Source organism: Ammospiza caudacuta, chromosome 24 (assembly GCF_027887145.1).
Source record: "Ammospiza caudacuta isolate bAmmCau1 chromosome 24, bAmmCau1.pri, whole genome shotgun sequence".
Lineage (NCBI taxonomy): Eukaryota > Metazoa > Chordata > Aves > Passeriformes > Passerellidae > Ammospiza > Ammospiza caudacuta.
The window spans coordinates 6,397,241-6,414,691 of NC_080616.1; the positions used below are offsets into that span (position 1 = coordinate 6,397,241).

General features: G+C 52.8%; 1 protein-coding gene across 1 annotated transcript; it reads left to right on the top strand.

Annotated features, from left to right (window-relative positions):
• The first annotated feature begins 1,053 nt into the window (after positions 1-1,053).
• FRS3 (fibroblast growth factor receptor substrate 3) lies at positions 1,054-11,996 on the top strand. Its single transcript, XM_058819521.1, has 7 exons — positions 1,054-1,223; positions 4,071-4,188; positions 4,357-4,445; positions 5,733-5,919; positions 9,105-9,266; positions 10,205-10,356; positions 11,130-11,996. The coding sequence occupies exons 3-7, from the start codon at positions 4,380-4,382 to the stop codon at positions 11,994-11,996; spliced, it is 1,434 nt and encodes a 477-aa protein (XP_058675504.1). The 5' UTR covers positions 1,054-1,223; positions 4,071-4,188; positions 4,357-4,379.
• Positions 11,997-17,451: the final 5,455 nt, after the last annotated feature.

Sequence of the window (17,451 nt, forward strand, 5' to 3'; positions counted from 1 at the left end):
TGGTGGCAGAGGCCCCCCCTCGTCCCCTGCTGCCCCCACGCTCCTCCATCCGTCCCCAGGGCGGAAAAATTCCCGGGCAAAGTCCTCGCTGGGCATGGGGAGGGGGACAGAGGGGTCACCGGGGCTCTCCTGTGTCCCCTCGAAGGGCAGGACACGGCTCGGTGGCTCCGTGTGGCCGCAGTGTCCCCAGAGAGGGCGGGACACGCTTGGTGGCGCTGGGATGAGGAGCTGGCAGCTCCCCCGACGCCCCTCTAGAGTCTCTGTCTACTCCAGACCCCCCAAATCCTCCTCCAGGGACCCCCGAGGGCATCCTTCCATCCCAGACCCCCCAAATCCCCCTCCAGTGATCCCCCTCCAGCAACCCCCAAAGCCAGACCCCCAAATCCTCCTGTGATGCCTCTCTCCTTCCCCAGAGCCCCCAAACCCTCCCACTGACCCCAAAATCCCCTTTCCCAGACCCCCAAACTCTCTTAGTGATCCCCCAAACCCTCTGTGATCCCCCCCAACCCTCCACTGACTGCCCCAAACCCTTTGTGACAACCCCAAACCCTCCACTGACCCCCTAAACCCTCCACTGACCCCCAAACGCTCTCAGTGACCCCCAGATCCCCTTCCCCAGATCCCCCAAACCCTCCACCGACCCCCAAACGCTCTCAGTGACCCCCAAACCTTCCTCAGGCCCCCAAACGCCCTCACTGACTCCCAGATCCCCTTCCCCAGACCCCCAAACGCTCTCACTGACCCCCAGATCCCCTTCCCCAGACCCCCAAATCCTCCACTGGCCCCCAAAACCTCTCACTGAACCCCCCAAACCCTCCCCAGACCCCCAAAACCTTTCCACTGACCCTCCTCAGATCCTCACCTTCCCCAGACCCCCCAAAATCCTCCCGGGACCCCCTAAACCCGCCCGTCCATCACCTCCACCCTGACCACGCCCACCAGGCACCGCCCACCCAAGCCCCGCCCACCAGACTCCGCCCCCTCGGCGCGGCCGCGCCCCCCTGGCGCCCCCTGGCGGCCGCGCGGCGCTGTCGCGGTGTCGCTGCTCCGGCGGGCCCGGCCCGGCCCCGATCGCTCCGGGCCCCACCGGGGACCCCCGGACCCGCCGGGCCGGGCAGGGCCAGGGCCGGGCCGGGGGCCCCGACGCGCTCCGGGCCCCGGGAAGGGCCGGGCCGGGGGCTCCGGGCCGCAGGTCCCGGACGGCGGAGCCGGGAGCGCCTCAGGTACCGAGCAGCGCCCGGAGCGAGCGGGGCCGCGGCATCGCCCCCGTCCCCTCCCCTCGTGCCCTCCCCGGGCTGCCCCCGCCGCTCCTCGCAGCCAAATCCCCGGGAGCCCCCCGGGACTCGCCCCTTCTTCCTCAGGGCCCTCGTTCCCACGGGCTCTGCGGGCCCGTCCTTCTCCCTCCATCATTTTCCCCATCCCTCCATCTCCTTCCTCATCCCTCCATCCCCTTCCTTCTCCCTTCATCCCCATCCCTCCATCCCCTTCCTCATCCCTCCATCCCCTTCCTCCTCCCTCCATCCTTTTCCTCATCCCTTCATCCCCTTCTCTCCATCCCCTTCCTCCTCCCTCCATCCCATTCCCCATCTCTCCATCCCCTTCCTCATCTCTCCGTCCCCTTCTCCCTCCCTGCAGCCCCTCCTCAATCCCCCCATCCCTCTCCTCTTTCCCCCTTCCCCTTTTTGCCCCTCCTGCCCCCAGAGCTGCCCCCCTGCTCCCTCCTTTTCCCGGCTCTGTCCCTGCGTGTCCTGGAGGGGCTGGTGTGGGTCCAGCTGCTTTTCCACCCCTGGTGTCCGTCTGTCCCCCGTCTGTCTGTGCCAGGGTGTCCCCCTGAGCCTTTGGGATTCGGGGAACCTTCTCCAGCTCTGGCTTTAAGGAGGGTGAAGGCACGAGGGGGTTTTGGGAGGATGGGAAGGAGCTGGGAATTTGGGAGAGGCTGCTCCAGGCAGGGCTGAGGAGGGTTTGGGTTGGGATGTGGGAGTCTGGATGGGGCTGGTGGCCTTAGGAGGGACCCAGCCCTGCTGTGGGGCCGTGCTGGGCTCTTGGGGTGGTTTTAGGGCCTGGCTGGGCTCTGAACTGGCAAACAGGGCTGGGGAAGAGAGCTGGGAGTGCAGAGCAGGAGCCCGGGGAGTTGGGAATCTCTGTGGCTGTGTGGAAGGGATGCTGCTGAAAAATTCACCTGTGAGGAGCAGGGGGAAGCACCCAGGGAGTGCTCAGGGAGCTCCTGGTGGGTTTTTAGTTTATTTGTTCTGTTTTCAGTGTGAAAACTGCCCTTGGTAAGCCACAGCACTTCAGGCTGACCCCTCACAGATGGGGTGGAGGGCGAGGAGTGGAGAAAGAAGAGGCAGAATATTTTCTCCTTGCTGTTATTCCTGAGGGAGTTGCTGGGGTGGGAGTGGGAGAGCCCAGGCAGAGAGGAGCCAGCCCCCAGCGCCCAGATGAGCTGGAGCAGGATCTGTGCTAAATTCCTGTGAGGGAATAAATAAATAAATCCCTCAGCTGTCTGGGGCAGGGTGTGGGGTGGCACAGGGGAAGGGCTGGTGCTGCTCTAGGGCTGGCAGGTGTGTGCAGGAGGGCACCTGGCGCCGCCTTTGTTTGTTCTCAGCTCGCACAGAAAGAAACTTTTCCTCTCTCCTGGGCACTTGGCAGGGCGTGGGGCACGGTGGGGAATTCTGCAAGGGCCGAGAGGTGCAGTGGGAGGTGATTTATGGAGCCGTTTTTGGTGTGTAGAAATGGAATGGGACCCTTGGGCAGCTCTGCCACTCTGTGAGCTGTGGGTTCATTGGGAGGAGGGGGAGGCAGAGCCTGGCAGAGGGAGAGACTTGAAATGGAAAGAGGCTCCCGATGGGAAGAGGCTCCCAATGGAAAGAGGTTTCCAATGGGAAGAGGGTCCCAATGGAAGATGTTTCCAAAGGGAAAAAGTTTGCAATAAAAAGAGGTTCCAAGGGAAAGAGGGTTTCAAATGGAAAGAGGGTCCCAATGGAAAAAAGTTTCCAATGAAAGAGGTTTCCAGTAGAAAGAGGTTCCCAATGGAAAGACATTTACAATGGAAGGAGGTTTCCAGTAGAAGGAGGTTCCAAATGGAAAGAGGTTCCCAGTTGGAAGGAGATTTCCAATGGGAAGAAAAGTTTCCAATGAAAAAAAGTTTCCAATGAAAGAGGTTTCCAGTAGAAAGAGGCTCCCAGTGGAAGGAGGTTCCCAAAAGGAAAGAGGTTCCTAATGGAAAAAGGTTTCCAATAGAAAGATATTCCCAATGGAAAGAGATTTCCAACGGAAAGAGATTTCCAATGGAAGGAGGTCCCAAATTGCCATTTCCTGCCCTGGTGCCAGGCTGGGGATCCTGGTGGATCAGGTGGAGACACTGAGCTGCTCTCAGGGCACACCTGGCATCATCCCCTGTCACCTGCCCAAGTTCCCATCAGGGATGACAGAATTTCTCATTTCTCACTACACTTAAAAAAAAAAATCAACAGAAAAACCTAGGAGCATTTCTCACTGTGAGTGCTGAGCACAGGAGTGTTCCTCAGTGCCTCCTCCCTGCCTGATCCTTGCCCTGACCGGGTCAGATATCAGAATTTTTGTGTTTTCTGGGTCAGATATCAGAATTTTTGTGTTTTCTGGGTCAGATATCAGAGGTTTTGTGTTTTCTGGTTGTTTTTTTGTTTTTTTTTTTTTTTCCTCCTCCAAAGCAGAGCAGCTGCTGTTCTCTGACCCTGAAGGACCTTCCCTGCACTGAAGGCACCTTCACATTCCTCAGCAGCAGCAGCAGCTGCCTCACCACCCCTGGCTGCTCACTTTTATTTCCTTCACCCTGCTAAACCCCACTCCTCTCTAAGATCCCAAAGCCAAGAAATAACATATCTCTTATTTAATTTTTTTAAAAATTATTTTTAGCTGGGTATTTTTCATTGCTGTGCAGAGTTTTCTGTGTTGATATAAATGTAATTAATTCAACACAAAATGCACCTGCTTTCCCTGGGTTGTCTGAAGGGAAGTTCAGTCACTCTCCCACCCCCTGCTTTTTAATTTTCTCTGCTTTTATCATTGTTTAATTGTGTTCTCCTTGCCAGGTGGAAGATGGGATGTTTTAGGTGAAACCTGCTTGCCATGAAATCCCGAGGGAGATAGAGGGACTGCAGTGGGAACTCCTTCTCACTCCTCCACAACAAATCCAGCAACTGCCTGATGGTAAGAATTGGTTTTAATTAACATTTGGGACATTAATCAAGGAGCAGAGCAAAGAGTTGGAGCTCCAGCCCTGCTGGGACGGGGAGGGCACAGCTGGAGAGGTGGGTTTGGGATTTGGGATTTGGGATTTGGGATCTGATTGTGCCACCTTTTGTGTCCTGTCCCCAGGGATTTCCTCTCTGCCTGGCGTCATGGGGAGCTGCTGCAGCTGTCTGTGCCCAGACAGCATCCCAGACAACCATCCCACCAAATTCAAGGTAAATTTGTGTCCTTCCAACCCCATCAGAGGGTCTGGGACATCTCGGGGGAGAGCAAACTCCTGCGCACCAACATCCCTCCAGAGGATTTGCAAATTCATCACTTCTAGTTTGGGGGTTTTTATTTTATTTTTCCCCCTTTTCCTTAAGAAACTCCTGCTGAAAACGAGTTTGTGTTTGCTGCTAAACCGCCTCTGCTTGGGAAATGCAAGGAAATGGGGGGGACTGGAGAGAAAAACCTTTTATTGCTCAGGGCTGTGCTCCAGACAGAGCAGCTGAGCTGCCAAGGTCTGCCCGCTCCTGCCAGCCACGGATCCCTGCTGGCAGCTGGGGAAAAGGCAGCAGGGAATGGGGGAAATCCGTGGAACTGCAGGAAATGGGGGAAATCCGTGGAATTGCAGGAAATGGGGGAAATCCGTGGAACTGCAGTGCCTGGAGCTGCTCAGGGACACCTGGGGGCCCTGTCCAGCTCTGGGTGCTCAGAGCATGGGGGATGTGGAGGGGCTGGAGGGAAGGGAATGGGGCTGGAGCACCTGGAGAAGGGTCTGGAAAATCCTGAGGGAGCTGGGAAGGGGCTGAGCCTGGAGAAAAGGAGGTTTAGGGGCAATTTGGGATCTTATCCCAGGGAACAGGGACAGGAGGAGAGGGAACAGCCTCAGGCTGGGCTGGGGAGGTCAGCAATGATGAGAGAGACAGGGACACTCTGAGAGATGGTCAGAAAAATCCAAATTTATTGTGGACTAAAAATCCAAATTTATTGTGGACTACCTATGCTCATATACTATTTTGGGAAGGCTGCAATGATTGGTTAATCATCACATAAACAAAATTTAGTATTTTACAACATCTCTCGCTTGCAGAGATCTTGGTGTGATTTTCTTATCCAGTAAGCCAGCCTGGTTTGATCTTCCTGCAATCTTCAAAGCTGGTTGTTCTTGCCAAGGCATCCTGATGATCAAATCTCTTATGGTAACCAGGTCCAAAGTGTTGTGTGTCCCAAAAAGGGGAGGTTTGGGCTGGAAAGCAGCAGGAATTTCCTCATGGAAAGGGTGGTCACGCCCTGGAAGTGCCCAGGGAGTTCCCCACAACTTTCCCAATCATTGTTCTTGGGAAAGGCTGTTGAGAAGATCAGAAGAAAGAATGAAAAGCAATTCTGATGTTAACCTGTTACTGTGAACACGCGGAGCGCGTTATGGAGAACGCGCGGAATGCGTTACGGAGATGACAAAAGGGTGGTTTCTTAATTAACCAACGTTAATTTGTTAATGAACCCTGGTGTCCCTGCAGGTGACCAACGTGGACGACGAGGGGCACGAGCTGGGCTCGGGGGTGATGGAGCTGACGCGGCGGGAGCTGATCCTGCACTCGCACAAGCGCGACGCCGTGCGGTGGCCGTACCTGAGCCTGCGGCGCTACGGCTTCGACTCCAACCTGTTCTCCTTCGAGAGCGGCCGCCGCTGCCACACCGGGCAGGGTCAGTGCCTGGGGAGCTCCCTGGGGACAGGGACAGTGCCCAAAGGGACAGGGACAGGGCAGGGACAGGGGCTGGGACAGGGGGGCTTCGACTCCAACCTGTTCTCCTTCGAGAGCGGCCGCCGCTGCCACACCGGGCAGGGTCAGTGCTGGGACAGGGACAGGGCCTGGGGAGCTCCCTGGGGACAGGGACCGTGCCAGGGGGGACAGGGACAGGGACAGTGCCAGGGGGGACAGGGACAGGGCAGGGACAGGGACAGAGGGGCTGCAGGGCTTTGGCTCCAACCTGTTCTCCTTCGAGAGCAGCCACCGCTGCCACACCGGGCAGGGTCAGTGCTGGGACAGGGACAGGGACAGTGCCAGGGGGGCTCTCTGGGGACAGGGACCGTGCCAGGGGGGCTCCCTGGGGACAGGGACAGTGCCAGGGGGGACAGGGACAGGGCAGGGACAGAGGGGCTGCAGGGCTTTGGCTCCAACCTTTCGAGAGCGGCCACCGCTGCCACACTGGGCAGGGTCAGTGCTGGGACAGGGACAGGGACAGTGCCAGGGGGGACAAGGACAGGGCCTGGGGGCTCCCTGGGACAGGGACGGTGCCAGGGGGAACAGGAACAGTGACAGGGACAGTGCCAGGGGGGACAAGGACAGGGCCTGGGGGCTCCCTGGGACAGGGATGGTGCCAGGGGGAACAGGAACAGTGACAGTGCCTGGGGGGCTCTGAGTCTGACCTCTTATCCTTCGAGAGCGGCCGCCGCTGTCACACTGGCCAGGACAGGGACAGGGACAGGGACAGGGACAGGGACAGGGACAGGGCAGGGACAGGGACAGGGACAGGGACAAGGCAGGGGCAGGGACAGGGACAGGGACAGGGGCAGGACAGGGACAGGGACAGGGACAGGGACAGGGACAGGGACAGGAACAGGGACAGGGACAGGGACAGGGAGAGGGACAGGGGTGCTTCAACTCCCACCTGTTCTCCTTTGAGAGCGGCCGCTGTCACACTGGCCAGGGTCAGTGGTGGGACAGGGACAGGGCAATGCCTTGGGACAGGGGAAGTGGCAGTGCCTGGCCAGGGTCAGTGCTGGGACAGGGGCAGGGCCTGGGGGCTCCCTGGGGGCTGGGTCCGTGCCTGAGGGGTTCCCTGGATAAAGGGTCAGTGCCTGGGGGCTCCCTGGGAGCAGCAATGCTGAGATTTCTCTCCCCTTGATGCCTAGAGAGGCTACCTAGACAGAGTTAAAGGAATAAAGTAGGGATTTGTTAAAATATAGTGACAGTGACCCCTGTTTATTAAAATATAGTGACAGAGCTGCTGGGGAAGGGCTGTCCCTGTCCCCTCACCTTGTCCCCCCATCCTGCCTGCCCAAGGTGAATCTTCGAGGATACAGCACAAGAGCCTTGGCTCCATCCAACATGGACTCAGAGTCATGAGTTTTCACACTTTTATAAGTTTTGCTCCATTTCCATATTGGGGTTAATTGTCCAGTTCCAGCTCCAGGTTGTGCAGTCCCATCCTCCCAGTTTGCTCTCCTCAATTTGCTCAGAGCTTTGATTTTGGAACTCTGTGACAGAGGAGAAGGTTTCCCACCACGTTTCCCTGATGCTGAGAGCACGGAGAGGGAAGTGACTCACCCAGGAGCTGGTGCCAAGTCACAGCAGCACTGGGAATAGTCTGGGAATTGAGGAATCACAGTTTTACACCGGTGCCTCCTGGTTCCTTCACCAGTCTGGCTCTGATGCTTTTTAAAAGAGCCGAACATTTCCTTGGCGTCTGCATCCCCTGGGAGAGAAGCAAAAGTTGTTTCCTCGTTCTGTTAATGTGTTTGTAAACTCCAAAAGGGCTCCCGTGAGCGCTCAGGGTCTGTGTGAATCTGCACTGGCATCTGCTGCTCTTTAATGTTTATTTCAGTGGGGTTTTCCTCTCCCATCAGGGAATTTGTCCTTTGGTTTCTGCTTTGCCTTTTGCAGGGGTGAAAATGTAATCCAGGGATAAAAGTTCTGCCCTCTGTGTGGTTTGGTTCTGTTCAGGCCCAGGCAGAGGGGATGAAGCAGAGCTCTCACACCCTGCAGAGTTTTTATTGGGCAGAAATGAGAGGGGTGATGTGTTTTGTTGAATTTTCTCCCTTCTTTGAAGGATTTTATCCTGCTTATTAATTTTACCTGGAGCCCTCCTTGCTGATGCTGCTGCCCACCTGATGCAAGGCAGATCCAGCTGGGTTTTTTGGTGGAAAATGAGGATGTTTGGGAGCAGCCCTTGTTGCCAGGCTGCTCCTGTTGCCATGGCTGTGCTGTGTGTGTGTGTGCCAGCCTGGAATTGGCTCCTGGGCTGGGCTGCTCCTTCAATCCCAGAGATTTTTTAAAAAAACTTATTTTATTTTATTTTATTTCATTTCATTTCATTTCATTTCATTTCATTTCATTTCATTTCATTTCATTTTTTATTTTATTTTTTATTTTACTTTATATTTTATTTTATTTTTTTATTTTATTTTATTTTATTTTATTTCATTTTTTATTTTATCTTATCTTTTACTTTATATTTTATTTTATTTTACTTTATTTTATTTTATTTATTTGTATTTTTTATTTTATTTTATTTTATTTTATTTTTTATATTTTATTTTATTTTATTTCATTTTTTATTTTATTTTATCTTTTACTTTATATTTTATTTTATTGTATTGTATTTTTTTTTTTTTTTTTTTTTTTTTTTTTTTTTTTTTTTTATTTTACATTTCCATCCCTCCCTCCCGTGCACGGGGCCCAGCCCAGCTTTGAGGAGTCACTGCCTGGATTTTCCCCTGGAAAAGGATGGAGGGGGTTCAGTAGGAGAGGGGAGCGGCTCACCTGGCCCCCACACCTGTGTGGGCTGAGATTCCACTGCACTGAGGGGGTTTAAAGCCAGCCTGGGCTTGTGGCAGGTTGGGAGTGGAACTGGATGATTTTTAAGGTCTCTCCCAACCCAAACCATTCTGTTTTCCATGATTTCTGCTGTTATTTCCTGAATAATCCACAGGGTTCTTAGCTGTGGCTTGATGGCGTTAAACAACAGCAGAATAAATCCGAATTCATTTAGGAATGCGAACAACACATCTTTTTAAATTTTTAATTTTTTTTTTTATATTTTAAAATATTTTTTTAAAGGCGGATCATTTCCTCGCCGTTCTAACCCTCCTCTCTGTCCCTTGGCAGGGATTTTTGCCTTCAAGTGCTCCAGAGCAGAGGAGATCTTCAACCTGCTGCAGGACCTGATGCAGTGCAACAGCATCAACGTGGTGGAGGAGCCCATGGTGGCCACCAGGAGCAGCCACCCCTCGGAGGGGGAGCTGGCCCACAGCCCCCAGGGCCCCCCCAGTAAGGGACAGCACAGGGACACGGGGCTGGGCTGTGCCTTGCTTTGGAAAGTCTGCTAAGAAGGCAGGAACCTGCCTTGAAATGGAGGATTTAAACCCCCTTCCCTCCTAATAATTGTAATTTTGAAATTAAGGGGTTCTCAAGGGAAGATGTGTGATAGGAATAACAATTTTTTATCAGGGGAAAAAAATAAAAAAGTAAGTAAAAATGCAGTCATACAAAGCAGCCCTGACAGAATCAAAGCAGGAGCTGGGTGGTGGCACAGTCCCATTCCATGGTGGCAAGGGGACAGCACAGGGACACGGGGCTGGGCTGTGTCTTGCTTTGGAAAGTCTGCTGAGAAGGCAGGAACCTGCCTTGAAATGGAGGATTTAAACCCCCTTCCCTCCTAATAATTGTAATTTTGAAATTAAGGGGTTCTCAAGGGAAGATGTGTGATAGGAATAACAGTTCTTCGTTAGGGAAAAAAAATAAAAATAAAATAAATTAATTATAATCCCTCCTGATTATTGAAGTCAAGGGGTTCTCAGGGGAAGATATGGGAGGAGGAATAACAGTTTTTTTTATTAGGGAAAAAATAAAAATAAAATAAAATAAAAATGCGGTAATACAAAGCAACCCTGACAGTCAGAATATGGCCTGACACTCTGTAGGTCGGGGTGGTGGCACAGTCCCATTCCTTGGTGGTGGCACAGTCCCATTCCATGAGGCTCAGTCCTCCTGCAGTGCCAGATGTGCTTCTGCTGGAGCGTTGGAATGGCTCAATTCCTGTCTCCGTGAGGAATTCTTTAGATCTAAAGGAGGGCCTGGCCCTGGGATGGTGCCTGCACAGGCTGGTTTTACCTTCCAGGGTGTCCACAAGAGCCCAGCTCCCTCTGAAAGTGTAATAATTCTATTTGGTACCAATGTAATGCTCCTCTGCCTTGATTCCCTCGCAGGTCTGGGCTACACTGGGCTTCCCAATGGATTTCACAGCTTCCCTGGAGAATCCCTGTCCTGCTCTGCAGCCCAGCAGCCCTCAGTGAGCAGCCTGAGACATTCCTCTGCGGGGGAAGACTCTACCCACCCTCTCCTGGGGCCTGAGGAGCAGGTAAACCCATCCTCAGCTCTGCTGGCTGCAGTTCTGGGTTTCCATCACCCAAAGCTCAGGGGATCCTCACACCTTGTCCCCCTTTTCATTCTCTTTATTTCATTTTACTCCTGGTGGCTCCTCCTCTTTGATACTTCACCAGAACTGGTGTTCTGTCAAAAAAATCTGAGTTTTGTCCTCAAGTCATTGGTATTTGGGTGGCAGTGACCTGCCAGCTGTCACACAAACACCTAAATTCAGACTTAGAAGGCTTGATTTATTATTTTATGATATATATTATATTAAAACTATACTAAAAGAATAGAAGAAAGGATTTTATTAGAAGGTTAGCTAAAAATAGAAAAAGAATGATAAAATTTTGTGACACACTGAGACAGTCTGGACAGCTGGACTGTGATTGGCCATTAATTAGAAATAATTAATATGGACTAATCGAAGATGCAATTGTTGCATTCTACAGCAGTAGATAATTATTGTTTACATTTTGTTTCTGAGGCTTCTCAGGAAAGGATTTTTCGTAAAACATGTCTGTGGCAGGGAAATTCCTGCAGCTGTCCATCCATGAGGACACACAGTGTGTGTGTGCAGCTGCGCTCTCATCCCAGCCCACAAAACCCAACCCAACTTCTACATTTTACCTCCCAAAGCCTCCCCAACTTCCAAAATCCTGTCTCCTCTGAGGAATCCCCCTCTCCTGGTGGTTTCTCAGCTGCTTTGCCCTGGCCTATGCTGTCTCCTCCTTTCACTGTCCCTCTGCTTCTCTCTCCTTGCAGTCCCACACCTACGTCAACACCGGCGAGCCGGAGCCGAGGGGCCGCCACTGTTTGCACCCCCTGCCTGAAGCCCACCCTCCTTTCCCCCCTAGGAACCACAGCTGCTCCCTGGAAGACCGGAACCCCCAGGTCTTCCTGCAGCCAGGGGAGGTGAAATTCGTGCTGGCTCCCACCTCGGGTTACCGCCGGCTGTGCCGGCAGCCCCGGCCATGCCGGCCTCACCTCTGCGCCCCCAACAACAACAACAACGAGTGCCAGCAGGGCTGTCCGTCCCCACAGTGTGTCTATGAGAACCTCAACGGGCTGGTGGCCCCCAGCAGCTCGTCCCTGTGCCGGGCTGGCCGCCCCAAGGCGTCCCGGGAGGACGGCAGCTGCTCCCAGCGCCGCTCGGCGCTGCTGCACTACGAGAACCTGCCGGCGCTGCCGCCGGTGTGGGAGCTGCAGCCGGCCCAGCACAGGGATGAGGACGCTGGCATGGCACCCACACCATCCCCAAATGGCTTCTCTGAGGCTGGAGAGGAGGAGCCCCTGCAGAACCCCGCGGGCTCGGAGCCGCGCCGCGCTTTCCTGCCCAGGCCCCGGCGCAGCCGCCTGCCCAGCGTCTTCAGCTTCGACTTCCCCCGGCCCTGCCCGGAGCCGCCACGGCAGCTCAACTACATCCAGGTGGAGCTGGAGCCCGAGGCCTGCAAGGGACAGCAGGAGCCCAGGGTGGCGGCCCCTGGCAGCCCCGGTGCCCGCCGCACCGACTCCTACGCCGTCATCGACCTCAAGAAGACGGCGGCCATGTCCAGCCTGCAGCGGGCCCTGCCCAGGGACGATGGCACCTCGAGGAAAACTCGCCACAACAGCACTGACCTGCCCCTCTGAGGGCCCCAAGTGCCAGCCCCGTGTCGTGGCTTTGGTCCCTGCCCCTCTCTGTGTCCTGTCCCCCCTGAGTGTGGCTCCCTCTCTCGCTGTTGCCATCGCCGGGGCCCAGCGTGGCTCCTGCAGCTGCTGCTGTTGAGGCTCTGTCTGTCTGTCCGTCCTCCCCTCTCTGTGTGTTGCTCGTTTTTCAAGCCTTGTGGGATGTTTGGTGGTTTTTCAAGCCTTGTGGGGTGTGTGGTGGTTTTTCAAGCCTTGTGGGATGTGTGGTGACTCTGAGGGTGGAATTGCGGTGGCGCAGCCTGGGCTGGGGCAGGGCAGAGGCAGCTGGGCAGTGCCTCGGGGCAGTGCTCCCAAAACTGAGCTGCTTCAGGAGCTCTGTGCAAATGGAGCCTGTTCCTCGTGGATTTCACACCTCCAGGAGAGCTCTGTGGTGAGGCCACTCCAGAGCTGGGCTTTGCCTTGTGCTGCCAGTGGTGCCTGGAGATGAGGAGCTCACGCCGTGGCCTTTCCCCCCTCAGCTCGTTGTTCGTTCCTGAAGCTTTTTATCCTTCTGTCCCTGTCTCAGATCCAATTTCAATTGGGCAGCTGCAATGAAACCAGGAGGACACAGAGCCATGGGCACACACTGTGATCACAGAAACCTGATTGCCTAAATCCTTAAATTCCCTCCCCTGCTTTAGAAGAGGAGGGAAAGGCCACAACCATGAGGGAGACCGGAAGTTTGGTCTAGAAAACTTCACTTGTGCCATACCCTGCTTTGTTTTTTGTTTTTTTTTTTTTGTTTTTTTTTTTTTTTTTTTTTTTTTTTACCAGGGTTCTATTTGGCAGCTACTGAGAAGTGCTGTGGGTTTATTTATTTGTTTACTTATTTATTTATGAGCCGCTCCTTTGCATCCCAGTTCGTTGCCAAACTGGTGCCAGTCTGCAGCCTGTGCTCGCCGGGGCTCCTGCTTGGGAGGACGGGTCCCAAAAGAGCTTGGTGTCTTTGCTGAGCCACCAGCTGGGGGAAAAACACTGTGGAGAGGAGCAGCTGGGCATGCAGAATGTGTGAACTGGGGGGCTGAGTGTCGGGGGGTGGGTGGGAAATGGAATGGGAGCCGTGGGAGTGGGAGCAGAGCCGCCGGGCAGCCGAGCTTGGAGCGGCATCAAAGCGACACCCACGAGCCCGGCTGGGGCTGGGAGCGGCCCGGCTCGGTGGCAGTCGGGGATGTGCACTTTGTTCTCTCAGCTGTGGACCTGGGAGGGCTCAGATTCTGGGTACATTCGTGGCCTTTTGCTGTGGATTTCTGTCTCGGTGCCGGGGTGGCGCTGGGCTGCCCTGGGATGTCCCCTTGTCCCTCCCCGTGGGACACGCGGCACCTCGGCCTTTCCCTGGATTTCTGTGCCTGTTCTGATGGAGAGCGGTGCTCTGGGGTGCTCTGGGATGCTCTGGGGTGCTCTGGGGTGCTCTGGGGTGCTTTGGGATCTTGTGGGATTCTCTGGGGTGCTTGGGGATCCTCTGGGGTGCTCTGGGATGCTCTGGAATGCTCTGTGATCCTCTGGAATGCTCTGGAGTGCTCTGGGATCCTCTGGATTGCTCTGGAGTGCTCTGGAATGCTCTAGGATTCTCTGAGGTTCTCTGGGATTCTCTGGGGGGCTCTGGGATCCTCTGTGATCCTCTGGAATGCTCTGGGACCCTCTGGGATGCTCTGGGATTCTCTGAGGTTCTCTGGGATGCCCTGGGATTCTCTGGGATGCCCTGGGATCCTCTGGGGTGCTCTGGGTTGCTCTGGGATCCTCTGGGTTGCTCTGGGTTGCTCTGGGGTGCTCTGGGTTGCCCTGGGATGCTCTGGGGTGCCCTGGATCCCCCCTCCCTGCCGGCTGTGCCCGTGTTCCTCCTGGGACAGGGGCTGGCTGCAGTGCCAGCCCTCGTGTCCCCCTTGTCCTTTTCCTGCTGTTGACCCCGATGGAAGAGGAAGGAGCCCCATCCCCCCAGCTCCAGGCCTTGCAAATTCACAAGTTCTGCCTTTTTTAATTTTGTTTTTTGGTGCTGTCCTGTCCTGTTGAGCCGTGACCCTGTTGGGGACAAGGCCAGGTGTCCCCAGTGCCAGTGGTGCCATGTTTGTGTCGCAGAACGTGCAGTCCTTGGCTTGCTGTTGCACTATCAATTCCAAGTGTGCCACGTGCTTCAATCCACTGGTTTTTCTTTTCATTTTGGAGGTCCTTGTGCTCGTCTTCCATTCTTTCATCTGTCCCTTGTGCCGCCTGTAACTGAAAGGAGACCCAAGTAATATATTTTTATATGTATAACAAATGACTTTATTTGAAAGGGAAAAAACAAAACAAAAAACAACCCCCACCCCAAGTAATGTATCCCCCTAAATCCAGCTTTCATTTAGGGAAGTGAGAGAAGAAATTGTTTATATCTATCTATCTATATAAATATATATATATATATATATATATATATATAAAAGTTAACTGCGTTAAGCTTTAAATAAAGTATTTAAATAAAGAATTTCTAAGCTGTCAGTGTCACCCTGTGGGACAGCACAACTCCCTCCGGAGCCTCAGTAGGAACCTGCTGGAAATACAAAATCCCTTTTTGCCCAGAAAGGGAAAAAAGGACGGAATGTTTTCCAATTCCATGAGGGCCCTTCCCAGGGAAATTAAATTCCAGGGAAGGTGCTGGGGTGGCTCTTTGTGCCACCCCAATTCTGGGATCAGAGAATTCCCCCTGCAGTGCTGGGTTTGCCTTCTTTTTTCTACTTTTTGCTTCTTTTTTCTACCTTTTCCACCTTTTTTCTACCTCTGTCAAGGTCAGGATTGAAAGCACATGAGATCATGGTTTGTGTTCAGGTCAAACGCAGAAAATCCAAAATTTTCAGCATCCACAACTCCAGCACTGGGGTTCCTTAAAAAATCTGGCAAAATCCCATTTTGGTGGCTCCACCAGAGCTTTGTGTTGGGAAATCGCTTGTTTTTAGAATTTTAAAAGTTTAATAGTAATAAAATGGTTATAAAAATAGTAATACAGTTGGAGTAATAATAATTTGGACAATTTGGATTGGGACAATATGAGACAATAAAAACAAAAAGTTATGGACAGGCTGGGTCTACCTTTTTGTGGGCAAAATAAGCCTGAAAAATGACCCATGTTAACAAAGGATTAACCCTTAAAAGCAACAACCTGTTGCATATTCATACACCTCATACATGATGCATAAATTCCATTCAAACACAGGATTCTGTCTGGTCAGTGCCAACTTCTTTCTCCAAATCCTTTGAGGCGGGAAGAAGTTAATTTCGTCTGATAATGGGGCAAGAAATTCCTTTTCTCTGAAAGATTCAGGTGTCCTGTGGCTCTAGGGATGCTCTAGGATTCTCACTGTGAGTCCTCTCTTTAAAAAAAGTACCTTACATAGCATAGTTTCTATTTTAACTTTTTTTTATATAACCTAAAACTATATTTAACACAATAGTTAAGAGAATTAACAGCATTACTTTCTAACACAACACATATAATATTAATTTTAATATTTGTGCAAAGCCAATGATAAAATACGCATTTTTCACATCTAAAACTATATTTAACACACTACTTAAGACAATCAAAACAGCATCACTTCCTAACACAACGCATATAATATTTATTTGAATATTTGCGGGAAGCCAATGATAAAACACGCATTTTTCACAGGATTCTGCCGGGGTGTTCGGGGCTGTCCCCGCAGCTCGGGTGACACTTTTGGGACTCTCCCTGAGCAGTGTCGCAGCTTCCTCTAGTGGCCGTGGGGGAAACGCTTCCAGAGGAGGATCCGGGCTGGAATTCCAGTCCGTGCCCCTTCATCCCTTCAATTCTGTGATTTGGGGTCTGTTTTTCCCTGTGGTTGTTTTATTCGGCTTGGTGATGCTCCCCCAGTGTGTTGTGTCCTTATGGAACCCTGTAAAAGTGGATTTTTATGGATTTTCCTTTGGGTCTGGCACCTTCTGCTGGGCTTTCCCCAGGTGCTGCTGGCTTGGATGGGAAACTGGATTGGGACACTCCAGCCGTGGAACGCCCTCAGCAGAATCCTCACCTTGGATGCATCCATGAATGTGCCTTTGGCTCTCAGGGATCCATCCTGGAACAGCTGAGTGGGAAAAACCCTCCCAAACCTGTTCTGGAATCTGTCCCTGAAGCCGAGGGGATGCTCTGAGATCTCCTCTGTGCCAAGCTCACACGGTTCAGCTTGGTGCTTTGGCAACTGGAAAATTGAGGGATGAGCTGCTTCGGTGAAAAGTTTGCTGAGATTTTGGCTCCCGAAAAAGGGTTTAGGCAGCAAAATGAGGTGAATTTGGGTGGTGCTGAGCCCTGGGGGTGGGGGTGGTTCTGTGTGATCCCATTTGGACTGTCCTGGCCTTGCTGGGCTCCTTCCTGCACCTGGAATTGGGATTTTGGGATGTCTCGTGAGCAGCCATGGCTGAGCAGAGGGAATATCCCTGCCTTGACCTTTTTAAGCGGTTCTTGTTTGAGTCTGAGTTAATCCACCACATTTCTCCCCCTGGTATTTCCTCCCTGGTCAATGCACAGACAGATTTTCCCCTTTTCCCCTTCCCAAGAACCTCCTGATGGGAGCAGAGCTTCTCCCAGTGCCCCATGGTCTCATCTGGGAGGGTTTTTTCCCTTCTCACCCATTTCAGGTGCTGGAATCCCTGTGAGCTCTGCATTCCTTACAGTGAGGGTAAAGGGGAGGTGCTGGAGGTTAAAGGATCTTTATTTCCGCAGACACTCAAATGTGTTTGTAGTTTCTGAGGAATTCTTGTTTTTCTGAGGAATTCTTGTTTTTCTGAGGAATTCTTGTTTTTCTCACCTCACCTGTGCCGCTCACTGGCAGCAAAAGCAAAGCAGGGGTGGCATTCCCAGCTCCCTGTTTTCTCATTGTCTCTCCGTGTGACGCTGCTCGAGTGGAGGATCATTAATGAATGATTGTTAATGAGCCCCATTTCCTCATTGCAGCCCCCGGGAAGGCTGCATTGAGTCTTCCTGGGAATTCTGTCTTTTCCCCAGACCTGGCTGGTCTGGAGGTGCTGCTCAGAGGCAGCAGAACAGGTTTGGGTTCCTGTGCTGGAGGTGGATTCATTACTGAGAGCCCTGGCGGCTTTGAAGTTGGCAATTACAGGCCAGGAGATGGAAAAAGCTCCTTGTAAAGATGGGATCTGATTTGTTTTCCCTTCCCTGAGTGAATGGGATTTTTTCCAGGTGCTTCAGTGTCACCTCAAGCTCCTGCTGTCATTGTCACCTGTGCTGGTGCCACTGGACATTTCTATGTGGCAGAGAAGCAAAGCTGCTCTGAGCAATTGTTCCTTTGGGTCATTCCCAGGGAAATCCAGGCTGAGCCTCTCTGAGGAGCAGCTCTGTGACCTGAGGAGGGCTCCTGAGGTGTGGAACTGCACAGAATGAATGCAATGGGGTGGTTGTCTCTGCTGGTGACCCATG